The sequence below is a fragment of the Lycium ferocissimum genome, chromosome 9 (assembly GCF_029784015.1).
Source record: "Lycium ferocissimum isolate CSIRO_LF1 chromosome 9, AGI_CSIRO_Lferr_CH_V1, whole genome shotgun sequence".
Classification (NCBI taxonomy): domain Eukaryota; kingdom Viridiplantae; phylum Streptophyta; class Magnoliopsida; order Solanales; family Solanaceae; genus Lycium; species Lycium ferocissimum.
The window spans coordinates 23,279,512-23,298,298 of record NC_081350.1 but is presented as its reverse complement, the minus strand read 5'-3'; the positions used below and the strand labels follow the sequence as shown (position 1 = coordinate 23,298,298).

General features: G+C 36.9%; 2 protein-coding genes across 2 annotated transcripts; one reads left to right on the top strand and one right to left on the bottom strand.

The window, feature by feature from the left end:
- Nucleotides 1–304: 304 nt before the first annotated feature.
- Nucleotides 305–1,076, bottom strand: LOC132031679 (uncharacterized). Its single transcript, XM_059421621.1, has 2 exons — nt 714–1,076; nt 305–484 (listed from the first exon to the last, which is right to left on the bottom strand). Exons 1-2 carry the CDS (start codon nt 1,074–1,076, stop codon nt 305–307), a joined length of 543 nt encoding a protein of 180 aa, XP_059277604.1.
- Nucleotides 1,077–8,398: 7,322 nt separating this feature from the next.
- On the top strand, nt 8,399–8,875 carry LOC132031677 (protein MAIN-LIKE 2-like). The gene has a single exon (XM_059421620.1). The coding sequence runs from the start codon at nt 8,399–8,401 to the stop codon at nt 8,873–8,875; it is 477 nt and encodes a 158-aa protein (XP_059277603.1).
- Nucleotides 8,876–18,787: the final 9,912 nt, after the last annotated feature.

Genomic DNA, 18,787 nt, shown 5'->3' with positions numbered 1-18,787 from the left:
ACTTTAATTCACTAATTCAAGTGTCACCAATTCAATTTGCCCAAAACAAACTTAAATGCGAGTCATATCTACCAAAACACTACATATAGTTAAGGCAAAATACATCAAATCACAACTTAAACTGTACCCAAAATATAGATTTGATGTATTTTGCCCGTAGGTAACCTAACCAAATGCGATCACAAATTGCCTAAACAAAGTATTTAAAAAACTACATAAACAAATTCACAAAGCGATCCACGGTGCCAAAAACGATCAAGAGATAGAATGGTCAAATTCACAAGGCGGTGGTCTTTGCCTTGGCTCATTTGTACGGCTTTAGTCTGGTTTGACTCTCGCTTTTTGTTCCTTCCTTGTTGAAGTCGCGGGAGGTCATAGCTTGTCTTCCTTGCCATTTCACACCACCACTTGCTTTGTGCTGCAGTTCACCAGTGACAACTGCACTAGATTTGATGCTTCGAACCCTTTCACTAGGCAATCCAGGCTGCTCAAATGAATAGAACTACTTGTTAGTGGTACTTAATTTCAGAAAATGTTATTTAATTGTTAAACATAGAACAGTCTTACATTGATGACAGTTGCTCCACTTTGTGTGCAACACTCCCATTCCAACCATCTTTGGCCTTTTAGTAGCAACACTCACAAATTATACCAAAATATTAGCAACTAGTTCAACACTTTGACGCGTACATGAAGAATGTGAAATTATTTACCTTTTCAGTTGATCCCTTTGGCCTACCCCTTCCTCTACCAGTTGGAGCTGGTGCCTTTCTTGGGCCAGAACTTGAACTTGGGCCAGCAGAAGCACTTGCAGTTGCACTTGGGCCAGCACTTGCAACTGAACTTGGGCCAGCACTTGCAGTTGCACTTGGGCCAGCACTTGCAGTTGCACTTGGGCCAGCACTTGCAGTTGCACTTGGGCCAGCAGTTGCAGGATCTCTAAGACATTTCCTTTTATTATGACCTGGGGTATGACACTTACTGCATGTCATTTCAACCCCCCTTTTGGACAGTTTTCCTGTTTTTTTGGATTCACTTGCCTCTTTCCTCCTAATGATCTTAGGCACACTCGGCATCTTCCTCACTTCGGTGGTATAACGGTAGGATTTGTGGATGGTGGCCACATCTTCAAGTTTAGAACTGGTTGAATAAAGTAGCTATATGTCTTCATATAGGTATCTCTAGAATACCACTGAGAAATGTAATCCATTGGGTTCAACCTCTTGTGGTGAAGAGCAGCAATTGCATGAGGACATGGGATGCCTTTCAACATCCATGCTCTACAAGAACAAGTTTGTCTAGGCAGATCCACAATATGTCTAAAATGACCTTCAACAACCTCATATCCGTATCGAATTCCATTCAATCTTGCATTTCATAGACCTTGCAAAGATGCTCTGTCGAACTTTCAATGCCATTGGAGAAAAGTCATGAATCCAACTGTCACAAAACTCCCTCATCTGTCCTATTCTCTTCATCATTTTGACTCTTATTTCTTCAAGCATAGTTATTACGGTCTTGTGCCTTGCGACCAAAAGTATCAAGAGTTGAAACATTCGGCCATGTTGTTGTCTATAATGTCACACTTTGTGGTATATTTCATGTAAACCTTGCTCCACCTTTCGGGGTTGTAGTACATCAACTTATCAAGGCATTCTTCTCCAACAGTTTCATGCGATCTAAGTTCTCATTCAAATTCGAGACTCAAAAGTTGACTTTGCACACCTCCGAAGCAATTCTTCCTCTCAAGGCCTCTGTATTTTTGGGACCAATTGGCTAAAACATGCCTAGCACACATTCTATGTTCAACATTGGTTGCTTCCGTTATGGCACTTTCAAGACCGTGAGGAATAAAAAATAGGCAGTTAGTAAAGTAAAAGAACATTATGGTAAAGAGTTATGAAATGGAGTGAATTCAACACTTAAATCTTACCTTCTGCATATCTGTTATAACAGCCATGTCTGTCCCATCTCCCACATTTGAAGATCTTCCTTTAAAATTCGATAAACCAAGTCCAATTGTGCTTGTTCTCAACCTCAACCATCGCCGTGCCAGTGGCATCATCTGATTGTTTCCATCTTTACAAACAGCAACAAGTAATTGACCTTTTGAGATTCCCTTTAAAAAGCAACCATCCAAACCAATGCACTTCCTACAACCAGCTAAGTATGACTTCTTCATTGCATCAAAACATATGTAGAATCCTCTAAACATTTTTTTCCACCTTCAAATGTCTCATCACTAAGCCTAACTACACATGTACTACCTGGATTTGATCTTAACAACTCATCCCTATAATCTAAAATCCTCCCAAACTCCAAAACATGGTCACCCCTCAACTCAGCTAAAACCTTGTTTCTTGCTCTTCTACACACAGTTCTACCAACATAAAGATCCAACTCTTTCTTAATGAGGCTAACGCAACTCAAAAATCCTAATGTTTGGTTGTTCCTTTATTCTCTCATTATAGTGACTAGATAAGAATTTGGTATTGCAAAGCTTGTTCCTATTGGTAGGGTCACACGTGTGAATTGGATTATAGGTCTTCACCACAAAGTTGTTAGTCCTAGAGTCAAGACTAGCAAATAAAAGCCAAGGACAACCCTCTACACACCTAACCCTTACCCTTGTAGGTTCATTAATACATTTTTCAATGGCAACATGCTCATGGACTGCATACTTGGTAACTGCAGTTCTAAATTCATTAACACTTTCAAATTGGAGGCCTGTTTCCCACACTATTTTCTTGGAGGTTTTATCAAACACAACTCTGTTTGTCAACTTCCTTCTTTTTGCTTTTACTCTTTGTTCAACTACTCCTTCATCATCATCAGATATGTCATCTGGATCAGTCTCAAAACTGGCAGCTTCATCTGAGGGGTAATAAGGCTCATCACCAGCTAACTTACCTTCCATGGTGTCTCTATTAGCACCTTCAGATTCATCATACCCCACATCTGGCCCTTTTGGTCCTGAACCTAACTTAACATGTTCAGGAACAGGAGCTCTTTCACCCCTCTTCCTTCTTTTCTTTTTCCATTCTCTCTCTTCCTCCCTAAAACCCCTTAGCTCCTCATCTACATCACTCTCACTATGTACTTCTCCTTCATCAAACAATCCATCTAGGTATGAATCTAAATCACTACCAGTTTCGAAAAAAAAGTAGGGGTAGGATTTGATGCGACGAGTAGTATTAGGGGCAGGATTTGGTTCAGTAGTAGTATTAGGGGCAGGATTTGATGCAGCAGCAGTAGTATTAGAAGCAAGGTTTGATTCAGTATTGTCAAAAGTTGGAGGAGTACAAGGGACAGAACTTGGAGAGTTAGGTTGGAGAGGGGCAGTATTTTGAGTTGGTTCAAAAGGAGGTTCATTGAATGGCTCTAAATCAGCATCAAATGCATCAAAAGATGGAACACCACTACCCCCAAAGTCTTGACCGGTCACTTTATCAAAAGAAACATCACTTTCCTCCTCCACATGGGTTACATATTCTAATAAGGGTGGGACCACTGGGGGCTCTTCAACCATGTGACACACAAAAGCCTCCAAAATATCCCCATCCCCCAAACATGCAGCAACTCGGGTTGTATCCCTATCAGATTTGATTTCTACCAATACCACACTATCGACAAATTTAACATAAATGGTGCATTTATCAGGGTCATACCCTAATTCTTTCACACAATCAAGCAATTCAAAGTAACAAAATCTATCTAAATCCATACGTGTAAATTCAGTTACTTGTCCACCAACGTAGGGTTTTTTGCCGATCGTTAAATTACCACCATGGTAAAATCGCAAAGTAATCAGTTCATAAGACATATTTCCACTGAAAACAGTACAAATACTTCAATTTCATAGTCAATGAAATACCTGACAACCAAATTGACATTTACATTTTCAAGCATTTACCCGGTCATTTACCTTTGTAAATTTGTAGAAAAATTAAAGACGCAAAAAAAAAACCCTAATTCTAATCGCACAATACGAAACAAAATGAGACAATGGACTAACCTTTTAGTAGCACGCGTATTTTTTGCCCTCCAAACGTCAACAAAAAACCCAACTTGGAATCGTCAAGTTCGGACAATCACCAACACTTCGATTAAAGGTTTACGATGAAGAAAAACTAAAAAGCGTATGAAATCCGACAATATTGAGCGAGGTAAACTATAAAAATAAATGATTTAGGACGAATATTGAACGATTTGTTGTTTGTGCTGTCGTTTGATTTTCTACATTTGGGCGTCGATGTGTGTGTGGGTTTGGGTGGGTTAGGGTGATGAAACGGGTTTGGGGGTGTTAAAATGGGTATGGGGGGTTAAAAATGGGTTTGGGTATTAAAATGGCTTAATTATTTTAAATATATTATTATGACGTGATTATAAAATAAATTAGTTCATTTAATACGTGGCTTCATCTGGGGGCGAGTGTTGCCCACGACATTCAACGATTGGGAGTTTTGGTGCGTCGAGGGGTAGTTTAATTCGGTTTTACTAAGTTAAGGTGTGTAATAGGTCGTTAGTATAGTTTAGGTGTGATATCGACTTTTCGGGTATAGTTCGGGGGGGTTTTGATGTCTTTTGCCATTATTAAATTGAAAAATTACCTGAACATAACATATGTTATGTTTTGAAAGAAATTTAAACAAAAAAGATTGTGTATAATGAGTACTAATTGTGAATCGAGAAAACCACATACGGCTCAATGAGTGATTAGACAAAGTATATAGATACGGCTCAATGTGTGATTAGACAAAGTATAATGAGAAAAATAGTAACTAATCATATATGAAATATATAGTAATAATACCTACAGTACTGATTATTTAATCCTTAAGAAACAATATAGTTTAAGTACAAGACAAAAATAAACATACTAAAAACACGTTAATTGAAAAATAGCTTTTCATAATAATAGATGTGAGTGTATGCTCTCTACTTAGTGTGGAATCCAAAAATAAATTTCATGTAAAAAACAAAATAAAGTGAAAATTATTCAATTTTAAAACCGGAAAAAGAAGTTCTCACTCGTTTGGGGTGAGGGGAGTGATGGATCGATTTAAGTATTGCCTACTCAAGTCTTCTTGCGTCAATCTCCTCCTTAAAATGCAGATTTAAACGATCTTCTATGTAATTATATATTGTGAACGAGAGAGGGTAAAAATTTACATGCATGTATCAGGGTATTTACACTAAATCAATAGATGCATGATATATGTTTGTATATTCATTTCTATTACTTAACTAATGTATATTTTTACTTTATTAAATCACTTAGTCACGGTAAATTATTGGTCTAGTGTAAATCATCTTGTGCAAGTAAGTATTTATCATAAAAGATGTTGTGTATGTAAAATAAATTTTCATTTTAGCAAATCAAGAGAGATTTATTTAAATATTTTTTCTTCAATTTTGCTCTTATCAATTATGATAAGTAACTATTTTCTAAACTTATTAGAGTACTAATAGTCAAATTTGATTTTTCATCACATAATTTATATGAATAACTTAATAAATAATTATTTTAAAAAAGGAAAAAATCATGAATACTTGATTATTCAAAGGGAATGGAGGGAGTACTATTACTTCATTTCATAAATTATTGCTAGCTACTCAAGCAATCTTCAAGTGGAATGGGTATCTACACCCATCCCAGGACACAACATGTTCGTTAATATTGTCCAAGCAATTATTCTACTGATTATAATGAGACACTCCTCATTCTAACAACGTCTATGCTTTTTGAAGTTCAAGGAAACTGTGACTCCATTCTGACCAATGCAAGCTTATTTCATTAAATTATAATTTCACGTACTTTAACTCATACTATGTTATTTACTTTCTCTTATTTTTTAATATTTCTCATTAATTAAATGAATTATGGTATATGAGCACAAAAATGATAGTTATTACACTATAACACTCGGTGCAAGTTGGCAGACATCTACACCCATTTTAGGGCATGACAACTCCGTTGACTCTTTCGAGCAAAAGTAGGATTTAACTTCTTTTAGCGTATATTGCATTTTAGATATTTATATTATTCACGGGGAATGCTCCGGAGACCAATTAATATTCAAATTTTAGTTTTTTTAGAGGGTCATGACTTATCAGTGAGTTTAGTTTTCGGAGGTTTTTATGTTATATTTGTGATTCATTTTTTTTTCCAAACTATATTTGATTAAAGAATTAATTAGTACTAGCTTGTTATGTTAAGTTTATTAACAATCATTAGCCAGCAAGACGGGGATTCACTCAACGAAAGGCCCAATTCGAATTCCGTTTATGTACAAAAATATCCTCTTGGATAACTTACGTAATCTCAATTGCTAATCCTTTGTGTATCTTGGTTGCACTTGCCATTCATTGGTTATTAGCGGCATCCCGAAAACGTTTGGATCGAAATATGACTTCAAATTAAGTTCCAAATTAGTGGATCTTTGCCAAGGAAAGCGACGATGCCATACACAAAAAGGTGTAACGTGTGGTCACTGAGTCGTTGTAAAAGGGAATATACTGTTTCACGCATATGATCCAGAGGAAAAATATTTTGTTTCCACCGAGCTAAAATAATATGTTGATGTCTCTAGTAAACCAAAATTATCGTTTAATAATACAGATTGAGTGTCAATCACGTCCCACTAGTTTGAGAGTGTGACATGACTGTCATTCTTCTTTACTGAAAATGATTTTTGGTCCATAATATAGCAGATTAGGATAGAAGGATAGTAAGGCTAGTAGATAGTCTCACTTATTCTTTCGCACTAGTGGTCGTAGTTTTGCCCTATCATTTATTGCCCTTTGATTTCTGCTTATATTTTTTGGGTCTTGTCTTTCCAGATTGCTTTATCATGACTTCCTTGCTCTTGTTATTTCTTATTTTCGCATTACTCTGATATGCTTGTCCGTATCTGACTCTTTTGTCTTGTTTTCTCTTGAGCCGAAGGTCTTTCGGAAACAGTCTCCTCTCCGAGGGTGGGGGGTAAGGTGCGTACACTTTTTTCTCACTACCTGCATTGTGGGATTTCACTGGGTATATTGTTGTTGTAATATAGCAGAAAAGGGTCAAATGATCTATTACCACTTAGGACTAGAAAAGGTTTTTTAAGCAAGCTCTTTCATTGGCTGCAATAATGGGTGATTTCATCACATGGATTATAAAGAACAAGCCCCATATTGTGTTGACAGTAAGAATTAGCAAAAAGGTTGGAACACACAATACACGGTATAAACTAAAAGGGGGCGGCAAAAATTTTACATACCAAAAGGGGTATAACGTGGGCTGATCCACGTTATACCCCAAATTTTTTTTTTCAATTGTCAGATGTTGAACCGAAATAAAAAAAATATATATATTTTAGTAAAACGTGGAGGGATCCACGTTTTACAAATATATAATTGTGAAACGCGGATCCCTCCCCGACTTTCATTCAGTGTTGCCCTAAATAATATCATCTTCTCTTCCGCCTCCTTCCGCCTCTTCCTCCATCTTCAACTTACAGAAAATTTTGATCTCCTTCTCCTTTTCCTTCTCCTCCATTTATTTTCTTTTAAAACCTTGCGGTTACAGTCTAATTTTTGGAGTAACTTGTTCATCCTTATCTTTTGTTGCTATCTAAATTAAGGTATTTTTTCTAACTCATATAATTGTATATTTCTAGTAGATGTAGAATATTTATTTGTCTTATATATCTTAATTGTTATTTTTTATTTATGTTATTTTAATACGTATAAGATATATGTTTGTCTTATTTGTGTTATTTTAATTTGACCTTAAGATATGATTGTTAGAAGCATTATTATATAAAGGTCTCGATTTGTTTAGTAGCACTTTTGAAGAAATTTGTTGTTATGTTATTATTATTTTTGTGGATTGGTATATAAAATTTGGCTGATTTGGTGACACTCTTATACGATAATACATGTGTTTCCTTTTCAATGGTCCGAATACTTATTTTCTCCAATTAAAAATTAGTGCGCTTAGATATTTACATAAGAGCTTTAGGAAGGTCTACTTCTAAGTGGCTAACATTATGAACGGTCCAACATTATTTTTGTGGATTGTTATACCTTTAATGTGATATTTATATAGTCAGAAAAGTGAAATTTAATTGATGCCTCAGTAGCCCAAAATAAAGATACTTAAAATATCATGATAATGCTTTATTATATGGGACCTAAGTCTAAGTGGGTGGATAATTATTTTGTCTATACCTTATAGGCATTAATGTGGTCCACTATCAGTGGTTTCTAAATAAGGCGAATGGAAGTCGACTTTATCTAGCCAGTGCATATTTGTTCTGCTAAAATTGGAATAATAATTTTTTTTAATAGTAAATTACTCCAAATAGCTTGCTCTGGACTTTAATTTTTTTTTTATTTTTTTATCTAAGGTATGGAGCTTCCACGGGTATGCGTACATCCGGGGCCAGAAGTGTATGATGTATTAACACTCCAGGAGAAGCATCGATCGCAGGCTGTGTGGGATGGTGCCTTGACAGGAACGCGAGCATGCCTATTTCCACGCCGCGCGGATACCGAATTTTGGAAGCACGTGAAGCGTCATCCTTTGCATCCTCGCATCCTTGACTACTTTGGCCTGTGTGGATTTAGGGGAGTAGTAGAGGTAGGATGTGTATCATATGATTGGGCAATCATCACTGCACTTATAGAGAGATGGCGTCCTGAGACGCACACATTTCATCTGCGTACGGGTGAGGCGACCATCACATTACAAGATATTGAGATCATGTTTGGCATGGTTGTTGATGGTAATCCCTTGAAAGATATTAATGCTAGAAATATAGATATTGTTGGGTGGCAACAATTAATCTATGAGCTTATTGGTTGGGCACCGTCCGGATTGTTTTAATGGTGTTAGTAGGTTAGAACTAAATAAATTAATTGAATATGTTAGAGGCTTAGATGACATTACGGATCGGACCCCGAGAAATTGTTGTGCAACGACGGGTTAGGTTGTACTTGCTATGGCTTTGTGGCGGCACGATATTTCCGGATAAGTCGGTGACTTACTTAATTTAGACTATTTGCTTGACATGCGTGACCTTAGAGCAATGAGTGGACAAGCTTGGGAGCGGGCTGCATTGTCATATTTGTATATTTGTTTATGCCGCGCTTCGTTGAAGAAAGCCAAGGATGTGTGTGGATTCATTTCCTTATTGCAGGTACGTGACCTTAATTTTATTTGGTTGTCCTATTTGGTAGTTATAAGGTTTTTATGTATTTATTTTAAATTTTTAATATAGGTTTGGGCTTGGGAGCGAATTATACCGATGCGGCCACCACCGGGGCCCCTTGACCACACACGCCTCTTGCACGAAAGTGGACTCATCGTAAAGCTCGCGAAAATGAGGCACGTGTTGTGCTACCCATATGTAGGGATGTATTGGACAACCTAACAGATGGTCAGGTATTTTATCATAATTATGGTTGTTAATGGCGTTTTGATATAATTGTTACGCTTATGTGTAATTTATTTATTTTATTATCATGTAATTTTATGTTCTTTCTATCGTAGTTTGTGTGGCAACCTTATTCAGCCATCATTAATGGACTCCCTGAGTGTTGTCGGCGTGGTCAAGATATTTGGATGGCACAGGTTCCCCTTATTTGTGGGATCTATCGAGAGTGGCACATGCCAGACCGCGTTCTCAGACAGTTCGGTAGGAAGCAACATATTCCGGACCATGTCTTTGAGATTGATCCTTCTCATTACAAACGTGACAAACGGTATGCTATAACAGTGGAGGTTCAACAAAATTTTGCACACACAAAGCTTTTGTGGGAAAATCGTGGACAAAGGGCAATTCTGGCCGAGTATGAAACTGAAGACCCAGAGTCATTATCAGATTATTTTTATTGGTATCGACGTCACTCGCGCACTTTTATAGGAAATCCTGCGCATAATGTGTCTAGAGGATACCAACACATGGCAGGCAGGCATGAGGCACTGGTACGTACATTACATTCCATTAGATGTTTGATGTCTTTATAGGTGTCTTAGACCACTATCAAATCTTTTTTTTTTTTTTTTTTTTTTTTTAGGCTTTAGGACATCAAGAATCGTACAAGTTGGCTCAGCAGACTATCCAAGATCCAACCAAGTCTAATGAAGTGAAGCAAGTAGCACAGATGTTTAGCCGCATTAGTACAGGGTCCATGGCTGCTGCCTCTCTGGGGACGATGTTGAGTTTCGCTCCCAATTATACACCACCGGCAGAGTATGTTGAGCCGCCTACTGAGCAAGTGCCTTGTCATGAACGTCCTAATGTACCAAGACCTGCGGCGCGTGGTAGAGGACGCCAATCAGGTAACAGACGTGGTCGAGGTCCCGTGGATCACCAGTTGGTTGATGACGAAGAAGTTCGTTTTGATCAAGATATGCCCAGCTCAACGATGCCTGCAGCTGATGACGCATATCACCCAATAATGGATTTTGGTATGTCCAGCTCATCGACGTCTGCTCCCGAGGTCCAATCACCAGCGGTAATCGAAGTGAGGGCCTTTTGAAGCATTCGCATCGTACGAGCCTATTAGCTTCGCGAGTTATGGCCCAACGGTTTGGTGGCGAGCTCTTATGGGATGACCGAGGGGCCCCGCACGCGTTTTGGACGAGCTCTTCATTTGGGAGGAGCGAGTTTTACCGACGTGAGTATTCTAGCCACTCAAATAGCTTGTATCTTGTTTAATTTTATTAATGTAATGGCTACCTTATGTGTATATATTATTTATTTTGCATAGTCTCCCATGGCATTTGATCTTGGATCGTCACACATTCCTGTGCCGGACGTACAGACATTAGAGCCACAGGTTAGCTTTTAATTCAAAGTATTTGGTGACTTGTGGTTGTTATGCGGTGTTTTGTCTTCGTTGTTTTGGTTGTTTGTGTTGGTATATGGTTTTGGAGGAAGTCCTTATTACAGGGGAGATCTTTGTCCGATTTTATGTAGACAATCAAAGTAATTGTCAAGAAAATTTATCTGACGAATCCAATCATACAAAAATAACTTCTATTTTATTTTTTATGGCATTTACAGGATGCGGGTGTGATACAAGAGGAGGTTCACCAACGTAGATCAAAACGAGAGCGGCGGCAAACTCAATGTGGCACGGGGGGGAAAAAGGGACACTGTAAACATTAAATTTTTATGAATTATTGAATTTATCACAAATCTCAATAGTTATGTAATCTTTGAAGAATATATATTGTGTGTTGAATAAAGGTTAGATTTGAATACTTGCCAACGTTTTACAATAAATAAAGGTTAAATTTGAATGCTTGATAATATTTTACAAGAAAAACAATTGCATTCTTGATGTTACGATAACATGGCAGATTTAACGACTGCATGGCAGGCGAACGTTTACGTGCATATAACAATTTTCATGCATCAGTTAATGCTAAACTGCCAACGTTTTGCAACAAAACGAATTGTTGTCGCATCAAAACATTTTGTTGCAAAAACGTTGGCGTTACCCAACGTTTTGCAACAATTCATTTTGTTGCAAAAAGCGTTGCAACTTTTGTTGCAAGATCAAAACATTTTGTTGCAAAAGCGTTGGCGCCTACGTTTTGTAACAATTCATTTTATTGAACTTGGCCGGCCAACGCAGCAATAATTGATTCTTGAAATTTTTTTTACGCTAGAGAATCCTTGCAGTCGTCAAATCACGCATGCAGCTGTAAAAGCAAAATAGTATTGGCACAACAAAACGAATTGCTGCAGCAAAACATTTTGTTGTAAAACGTTGGCAGGCCAACGTTTTTGCAACAAAATGAATTGTTGCAAAACGTTGGCAATTCATTTTGTTTCAGCAATTCGTTTTGTTGCAAAACGTTGGCCTGCCTACGTTTTGTAACAATTCATTTTATTGAACTTGGCCGGCCAACGCAGCAATAATTGATTCTTGAATTTTTTTTTACGCCAGAGAATCCTTGCAGTCGTCAAATCACGCATGCAGCTGTAAAAGCAAAATAGTATTGGCAATTTGTAAAATTTTTATTGTTAAGGCGCAGAATGCATGCAGTCGTCAAATCTGCCATGCAATCGTCAAATCAAGCATGCATTCGTAAAATCAAACAGTAAATATATTTTTTCAACATAAGCATTATCACAATCAAAGGTCCGTGAATCATTTGTTTTATATACCACTTCTCTCTTGCATTCACCAATAATTTTTACATTTGTATTCTGCATTTCTCTCTGAATTCTCCACTTCTTCCTTGCATTCTCCACTTTTCTTAAACATTTGTATTCTGTTGAAAATAATATGGCGGAAAATTATGTAAGAGTTAACTTATATTGGGGTGGTGAAGTTGTGTACGAAGATGGTTCAGTGAGATATAACCGTCGTGCGGAAGCCGTACAAAGGTTTCCAATTTCCCTCAAATACGATCGTCTACAACGTGTTTTCAGAAGCAAAATGGCCATAACTGATCCTAACCTTTCAGTGGTTATCACTGGACGATATCCAACATCAATTACGGCTAGGGGATTTCCCATTTACGAGGAAACTCTTATTTCGGACGATGACTCCTTATCGTTATTTTTCGAAGTCTGCTATATTTAGCAATCATATCGGTATAGCGACACTTGACATGTATGCAAGCATGTTGAACGCTCTACTAATATTGAAGCACCCATCGACGATGAGTTTGATATTCGGGATACTACGTATCTTCCCGCTATGAATATTGGGCTTCAAAGAGGTACACTTCAACAACAAACAATGATAGGAGTTGGTAACCAATCACATAACTTTGGTTGGACTATGAGGCCGTGATATTCTGGACCGAGTAGTGCTCGCATTCAAGTGAATTAGGTGGCGGGAGTATAGTTCGATATCGCCCTACTCAAGTAGAGTCATTTACAGAAAGGTAAATATAACGATGTTTTTTTCGCTTAAACTAGGAGACTTCTAACTAGTTGTTTCTGAGATTTGAACCCCTTGAATTTTTCTATGTTTGTAGGTGTAACGATTTTGAAGAAAATCCCGTATTAACTCAGCTCACACAAATTGTTAGCAATAATGATGTAGCTAATGATCACTCCGGTGAGTCAGATAGTGATATCCCATTAGATCACACAGAAACAGACGATGATCACTCATCTGATGATGATGGTCATTCTTATGAAGACATTACTGCTCGAAGTGATGGTAACGTTAGCTACCATTCTAATGCGATTCCGTATTTGGATAACACGAGAAGAAGGCCGGATGATTTTGCTTTCATGAGAGATGACGGTCCGATTCGATCACCTTGTGGGATTGTAAAAAACCTGAATTTATCAGATCAGGTTAGTATGGTGGCGATGAATATTCTTTTTATTTGTTGGCCCATTTTTACGGGGTTGATAATTTTCCTTGTATTATGCAATTAGGTATGTTATTTCAGAACAAGAAGGAAATGAAAGGCGCGGTGAGACAATATTGTACGAAAGAAAAGAAAGAGTTCATTTGTGATCGGTCAAAGGTAAATTTTGGAGGGTTATTTGCAAGCGTCATATGTTGGGATGTGAGTGGATGATCCGTTTTAGAGAAATTTCAAGTGGTATGTGGAAGGCAGGCAAAGCGGATCTCCACCACAGTTGTCTCACGGATGATTACAGAAAGGATCATTTCAATTTGAACGATCACCTAATTGCTACTACGTTGATACCATATATTATGGTCGATCCATACATCGGTATTAAGTCGGTTCGGGGAAAAAATAAAAGGATTGCATTTGTTTACTCCTAGTTATAGAAAAGCACAAAAGGGCGTAAGAAAGCTATTGAAATGGTATTTGGTGATTTTGAAACCTCTTTCAAGACATTGCCCCGATACATGGCTGCCTTAAAATATTTGAATCCGGGGACCGTTGTTGAGTGGGAGCACGAATCAACTACAATGCAAGGTGAACACATCTTCAAGTTTCGTTTCTGGGCTTATAAATCAAGCATCGATGGATTCAAAAGTTGCAGGCCTGTCATCTCAATAGACGGTACTCATCTGTACGGTAAGTATGAGATGAAAGCGCTAATTTCGTTGGAATTGATGCGAACAATAACATTTTTCCACTTGCATATGCTATTGTTGCACGTGAGAGCTTTGAGTCTTGGACGTGGTTCCTTGTGTTATTGTGGAGACATATTGTTCGTGAGAGACAAGGAATTGGACTTATTTCGACCGTCATCGGGGCATCTTGCAATGTGTCCAAACACATGATTGGTTACAACCACCATCCACACACCATAGGTTTTGCGTTCGGCATTTGAAAAGCAACTTCAATAAAAAGTTCCTCAACGGTGACCTTGAGAACCTAATGTGGTTGGCGGCTACGAGCACCGAAGAAGAAATATAAAATGAGGATGGAACAAATCAAAACAATGTCACCTCCAGCGTATACGTGGTTAAAATCTCTTCCGGAGGAGAAATGGACATTGCATAAGGACAACGGTCATAGGTGGGGGGCTATGACAACGAATGTCTCCGAGTCTTACAACGGTTTATTGAAGAAAGCTCGTGGACTGCCCATTACTGCCATGGTCCGTTATACGTTTAAAAATTTTGTTGATCGGTTTGTTGAGAGAAGCACCCTTGCTGATTTGTTGATTGCGGATAAAAAGTTTTGGCCGCTTGTATTTGTTGAAAAGAAGTTTGATGAATACGGGAGAGGTCCCTAAAGCATGCGACATGCAAGAATACAATGCAAGCTGAAGGGGTCTTTGAGATTCGACATTTGCACACGACGGTAAGGGCGGAAATATCCATAAAGTCTCTGCCGAAGGAAAAAGTGTTCGTGTGGGAAGTGGAGAAACTACCATATGCCATGTTCACGTGCAATTAAATTTTGTGATATCCGCGGAATTCAACCAAAGGACTATGTTAGCAAGTACTATAGTTGCAGGTTTTACAAGCAAACGTACAGTGGAAATTTTTCACCGTTGGGTGATGAGGCATATTGGCCACCTTCTCCCTTCAGTTTAATTGCAAACACTGAATACGAGTGAACTTCGAGAACGCGGACTACAACTAGAAGGAGGAATGAAATGGATATAGCTCCTGCTCGTATGGCTAGAAAGTGTAGTACGTGCAAGCAAACAAAGCCATAACAAGAATCGGCCCCCCAATGTAATCAGTAGTTATTGTTGCTTGTTAGTTTTTATGTTTTTTCTTAACTTGTACGATTGTTGTTTCCTTATGTAATCTTCCAAGAATATATAACATGTCTTGTGCCGTTTAATAGTTATCATGTAATTTAACATTTATTACTTAGTTAATGTGTGACGTTTATTTAACTTATATTTTATTTTTTTTTACGTTTGCATATATAACACATATTTAATTATTATATGTGTTAAAATATTTATTGAGTTATTCACTAAAATTAACTATATGCTTTAAAAATTAAAAAAATCAATAATTTTTTTTGTTAAAAACATAGCCGAATATGATTTAAATAGAGGTAACGTCAAACAAAACCCTAAACGGTGTGTGAAAAAATTAATGATTTGTAAAACGTGGAGGGATCCACGTTTTACAAATATAATTTGTAAAATGTGGATCCCTCCACGTTTTACTAAATTTTTTTTTTTTTTTTTATTTCGGTTCAAGATTCTGACAATTGAAAAAAAAAAATTGGGGTATAACGTGGATCAGCCCACGTTATACCCCTTTTGGTATGTAAAATTTTTGCCGCCCCCTTTTAGTTTATACCGTGTATTTTTATACCCTTTTGGCTCCGGACCCTAACTATTACTATCATTTCTCTACAAAGTCAATCAACGAATCCAGGTGATATTTCCGATAAATATTGCTACCATAGGAATTTTTCAAGCCAATTTTTTTTAAAAGTAAGAAGCTATCCATTTTAACTAATCATTAAATTGATGTCATCACACAAGTTATTACCAAAATTAAAAATTCAGGAATTTACGGGCTTTACATTAGCAACTGATTTCCTTTTATGATTACATGAATTATTGCCATATGACATGTGCACTACTTTTTACAATTGTAATTTTCAAATATTATTTGTGAAGTCATTTATTAGGAATTAAAAAGTTACTCCAACATGACATGTGCCATTTAATATGACATAGTTTGCAATTTATTTTTCACCGCTATAACTACGAGACGTCTTCACGCACAGTCATTGAACTTGTTTTATTGAAGTACATTTTCTTCCTAAAGGCCTCAAGCAGTATAGTGCATTAATTTCATCTCCACCTCAAACAAATATATAGTACTAATGTTAGCACTATAAACAGAGATGAAGTCAAGCCATTTGGTTCACATCTTCTCTTTAAGAAAAAAAAAAAAGCTTTTCAGGGACTCTCTTGATACTAATATGGGGAGTAACTTGTGCGGGACGGCAATCTTTTTGATATTAACTCTGAGTACTGCTTGACGCCTAGATGGACTAAATATCAGCATCATCACCATATATACTTGAAAGGGCTTTCAAGTGTGGTGATGCTGATATATAGTCCATCTCCGGCGCCGAGCATTATTCAAAGTTAATACTAGAAAGGTTTCCATCCTGCACAATTAACGAACCCTTGAAAGGAAGCATTGTACTTATTATGTTCTTGGAGTGGTAGTCCTGATTCAGAAGCTATTGTTGATTGATACTTGGAAAATAGCAAAATTTCAACATATAGACCGATATTTTTTTGCCCGATATTGCTAGTGAATTTCATGATATTTTACATAGCTCAGGAGAACATTTAATTTCATGAAGTTTACTAGCAATCTCTGGCCGTATGGGTCTATAAGTTGAAATTTTACTAATTGTCAATTTCCTTCAAAATCACTATTAGGCGTGTTGATAACCCTTTCTCGAGATTTAATTGTTGATAATAATAATAAGGATTCTTTTGTTTGGTATTTTTTTTGGCAATCTAATAAGGATTCTGCATGAAAACTGTTTTTTGGTCTAAAATGTAGGCGATTGTTTTTGTGGGGGAAGTGCACAGATAGCCGATTTCGGCACCCTGTTTAAGTTATAGCCACAGTGGACAAATTTTTGCAAGTTTAGCAACTTCATAATCAACTTTTTAGACAAGTTGCTTGAGGTTTGGCATATTTTTTGTGCAAGCAAATTTTCGACAAACTCCGCCAGAAGTTTTGCTTCTCAAGGACAAACTTCTTTTGAAGTTTTTATTACCAATATCTGAAGTTTCATACATATATCAAAATTAAGAGTAATTTTTCTGAAGTTTGTTGTGAATTATTCTACAGTGTGAACATTGTACTAGAGGATTCTGTGGATTATTCTATTGTTAAAAACTATATATATATATATATATATATATATATATATAGCGTCAAACCGCCTCATTTTTCCAATATGTAAATAGACTTAAATAAGAGTTTTTATAGAAATGTATGAAAATAAATTCATGTTTACCATAACTACCAATATTATTTCACTTTTAGAAAATAGCAACAAAAACTTTACAAAACATATACAACCTCCAATAAATCCTACAAATTAGGGATTTTGTCTTATCTTTTACACAAATCCTAGCGGCCTATGTCCCAATCCACCTGCCATCTGCCGCTGCCGCTGCTTCATCGTTGCTTCACCGGAAAATCCTGGAGCTTCTCTCCTATAGCTTTTTCGCTTTTTTTTGTTGTTTTTTCTTCAAGAAAGTACTTTTTTTTTTTTTTTTGGTTGTTGTTGGGGATTTCTCACTGATGGCTTCGACAACTTCTTCTCTCCATGTACACTTGTATATTATCATATATTTGTATGTCATGTGTATGTCAATGTATACAATTGACATATGCATGACATATTGTAATACACATAGACATACACAAAATATATAGTGATATACACACTTGTCGTCGTGTGTACTCGTATGTTGTGTGTATACCACATGTATAGTGTGATACATAGGATATATAGTAACATATACTAGACATACATTTATTCCACCTTCAAACCACCATAACCACTCCATGAACTGAGTAGAGGATGATGAAGTTAAGACGGCGGCAAAAGTTGCGAATGGGGATGGGTCGGCTGGATAAGTCCTATTGTTCTAATTTGTTATACTATATTATGAAAAATGTTAGTATTATGTTTGAGTAATTAGTTTAACGTGTGCGCAAAAATGTTTTTATAATACCATCCCGATCCAACTTCAAATTGCGAAGAATTTGTGTTAAGAATTCATCACCAACTTAATTAATATCTAAGATATTTCATGAAGAATCTAAAATAGTTAGAGTTGTAGAGAATTGGGAGGAGCACTCTAGAATTCTCATTCTAGAGTGATTCTAGACAAAGATATATAGGAATAGAGGCGGAGCCAGGATTTGAAGCTTGTGGGTTCGGGATTCTAATTCGTTTAAGTTACAGGGTTCTAAATTAACAATTATACATATTCAATGAATTTCTCAAGACAAATACGGGGTTTAGACCAAAATTACTGGGTTCGGCCGCACCCCCGACTACCATGCTAGCTCCGCCCTAATAATAGGAATATTCTCGAGAAAGTTTGTAAATATCTCTCTCATTAGATCATTCTATCTCCACTGAAAAATAGAGGTGGCCATTTGTGTTGTAAACAAGAGAGTAAGAAGTGCTCAAGCAAGTAAGAAGTGAATTTTGAGAAGTGTGACAGAAATAATAAAATTCAAGGTTGTGCCTGACGATTTTCAACAATTTGGTCTTAAAGGCTCAATATATTGATACATAACCAAAATACTTGTTTGTAAAGTTTTAACGAAATTAAAGCCTTATGGGGATAAATATCCACACAGAATA

What these genes read in the sequence shown, in the direction of transcription:
- LOC132031677 (XM_059421620.1), top strand. Translation starts at nt 8,399, where the DNA reads ATGGAGCTTCCACGGGTATGCGTACATCCGGGGCCAGAAGTGTATGAT.
- LOC132031679 (XM_059421621.1), bottom strand. Translation starts at nt 1,076, where the DNA reads ATGCCGAGTGTGCCTAAGATCATTAGGAGGAAAGAGGCAAGTGAATCC. An exon ending in CAAAGGGATCAACTGAAAAG is followed by an intron (nt 485 to 713) that starts GTAAATAATTTC and finishes TCATTTGAGCAG; the next exon opens with CCTGGATTGCCTAGTGAAAG.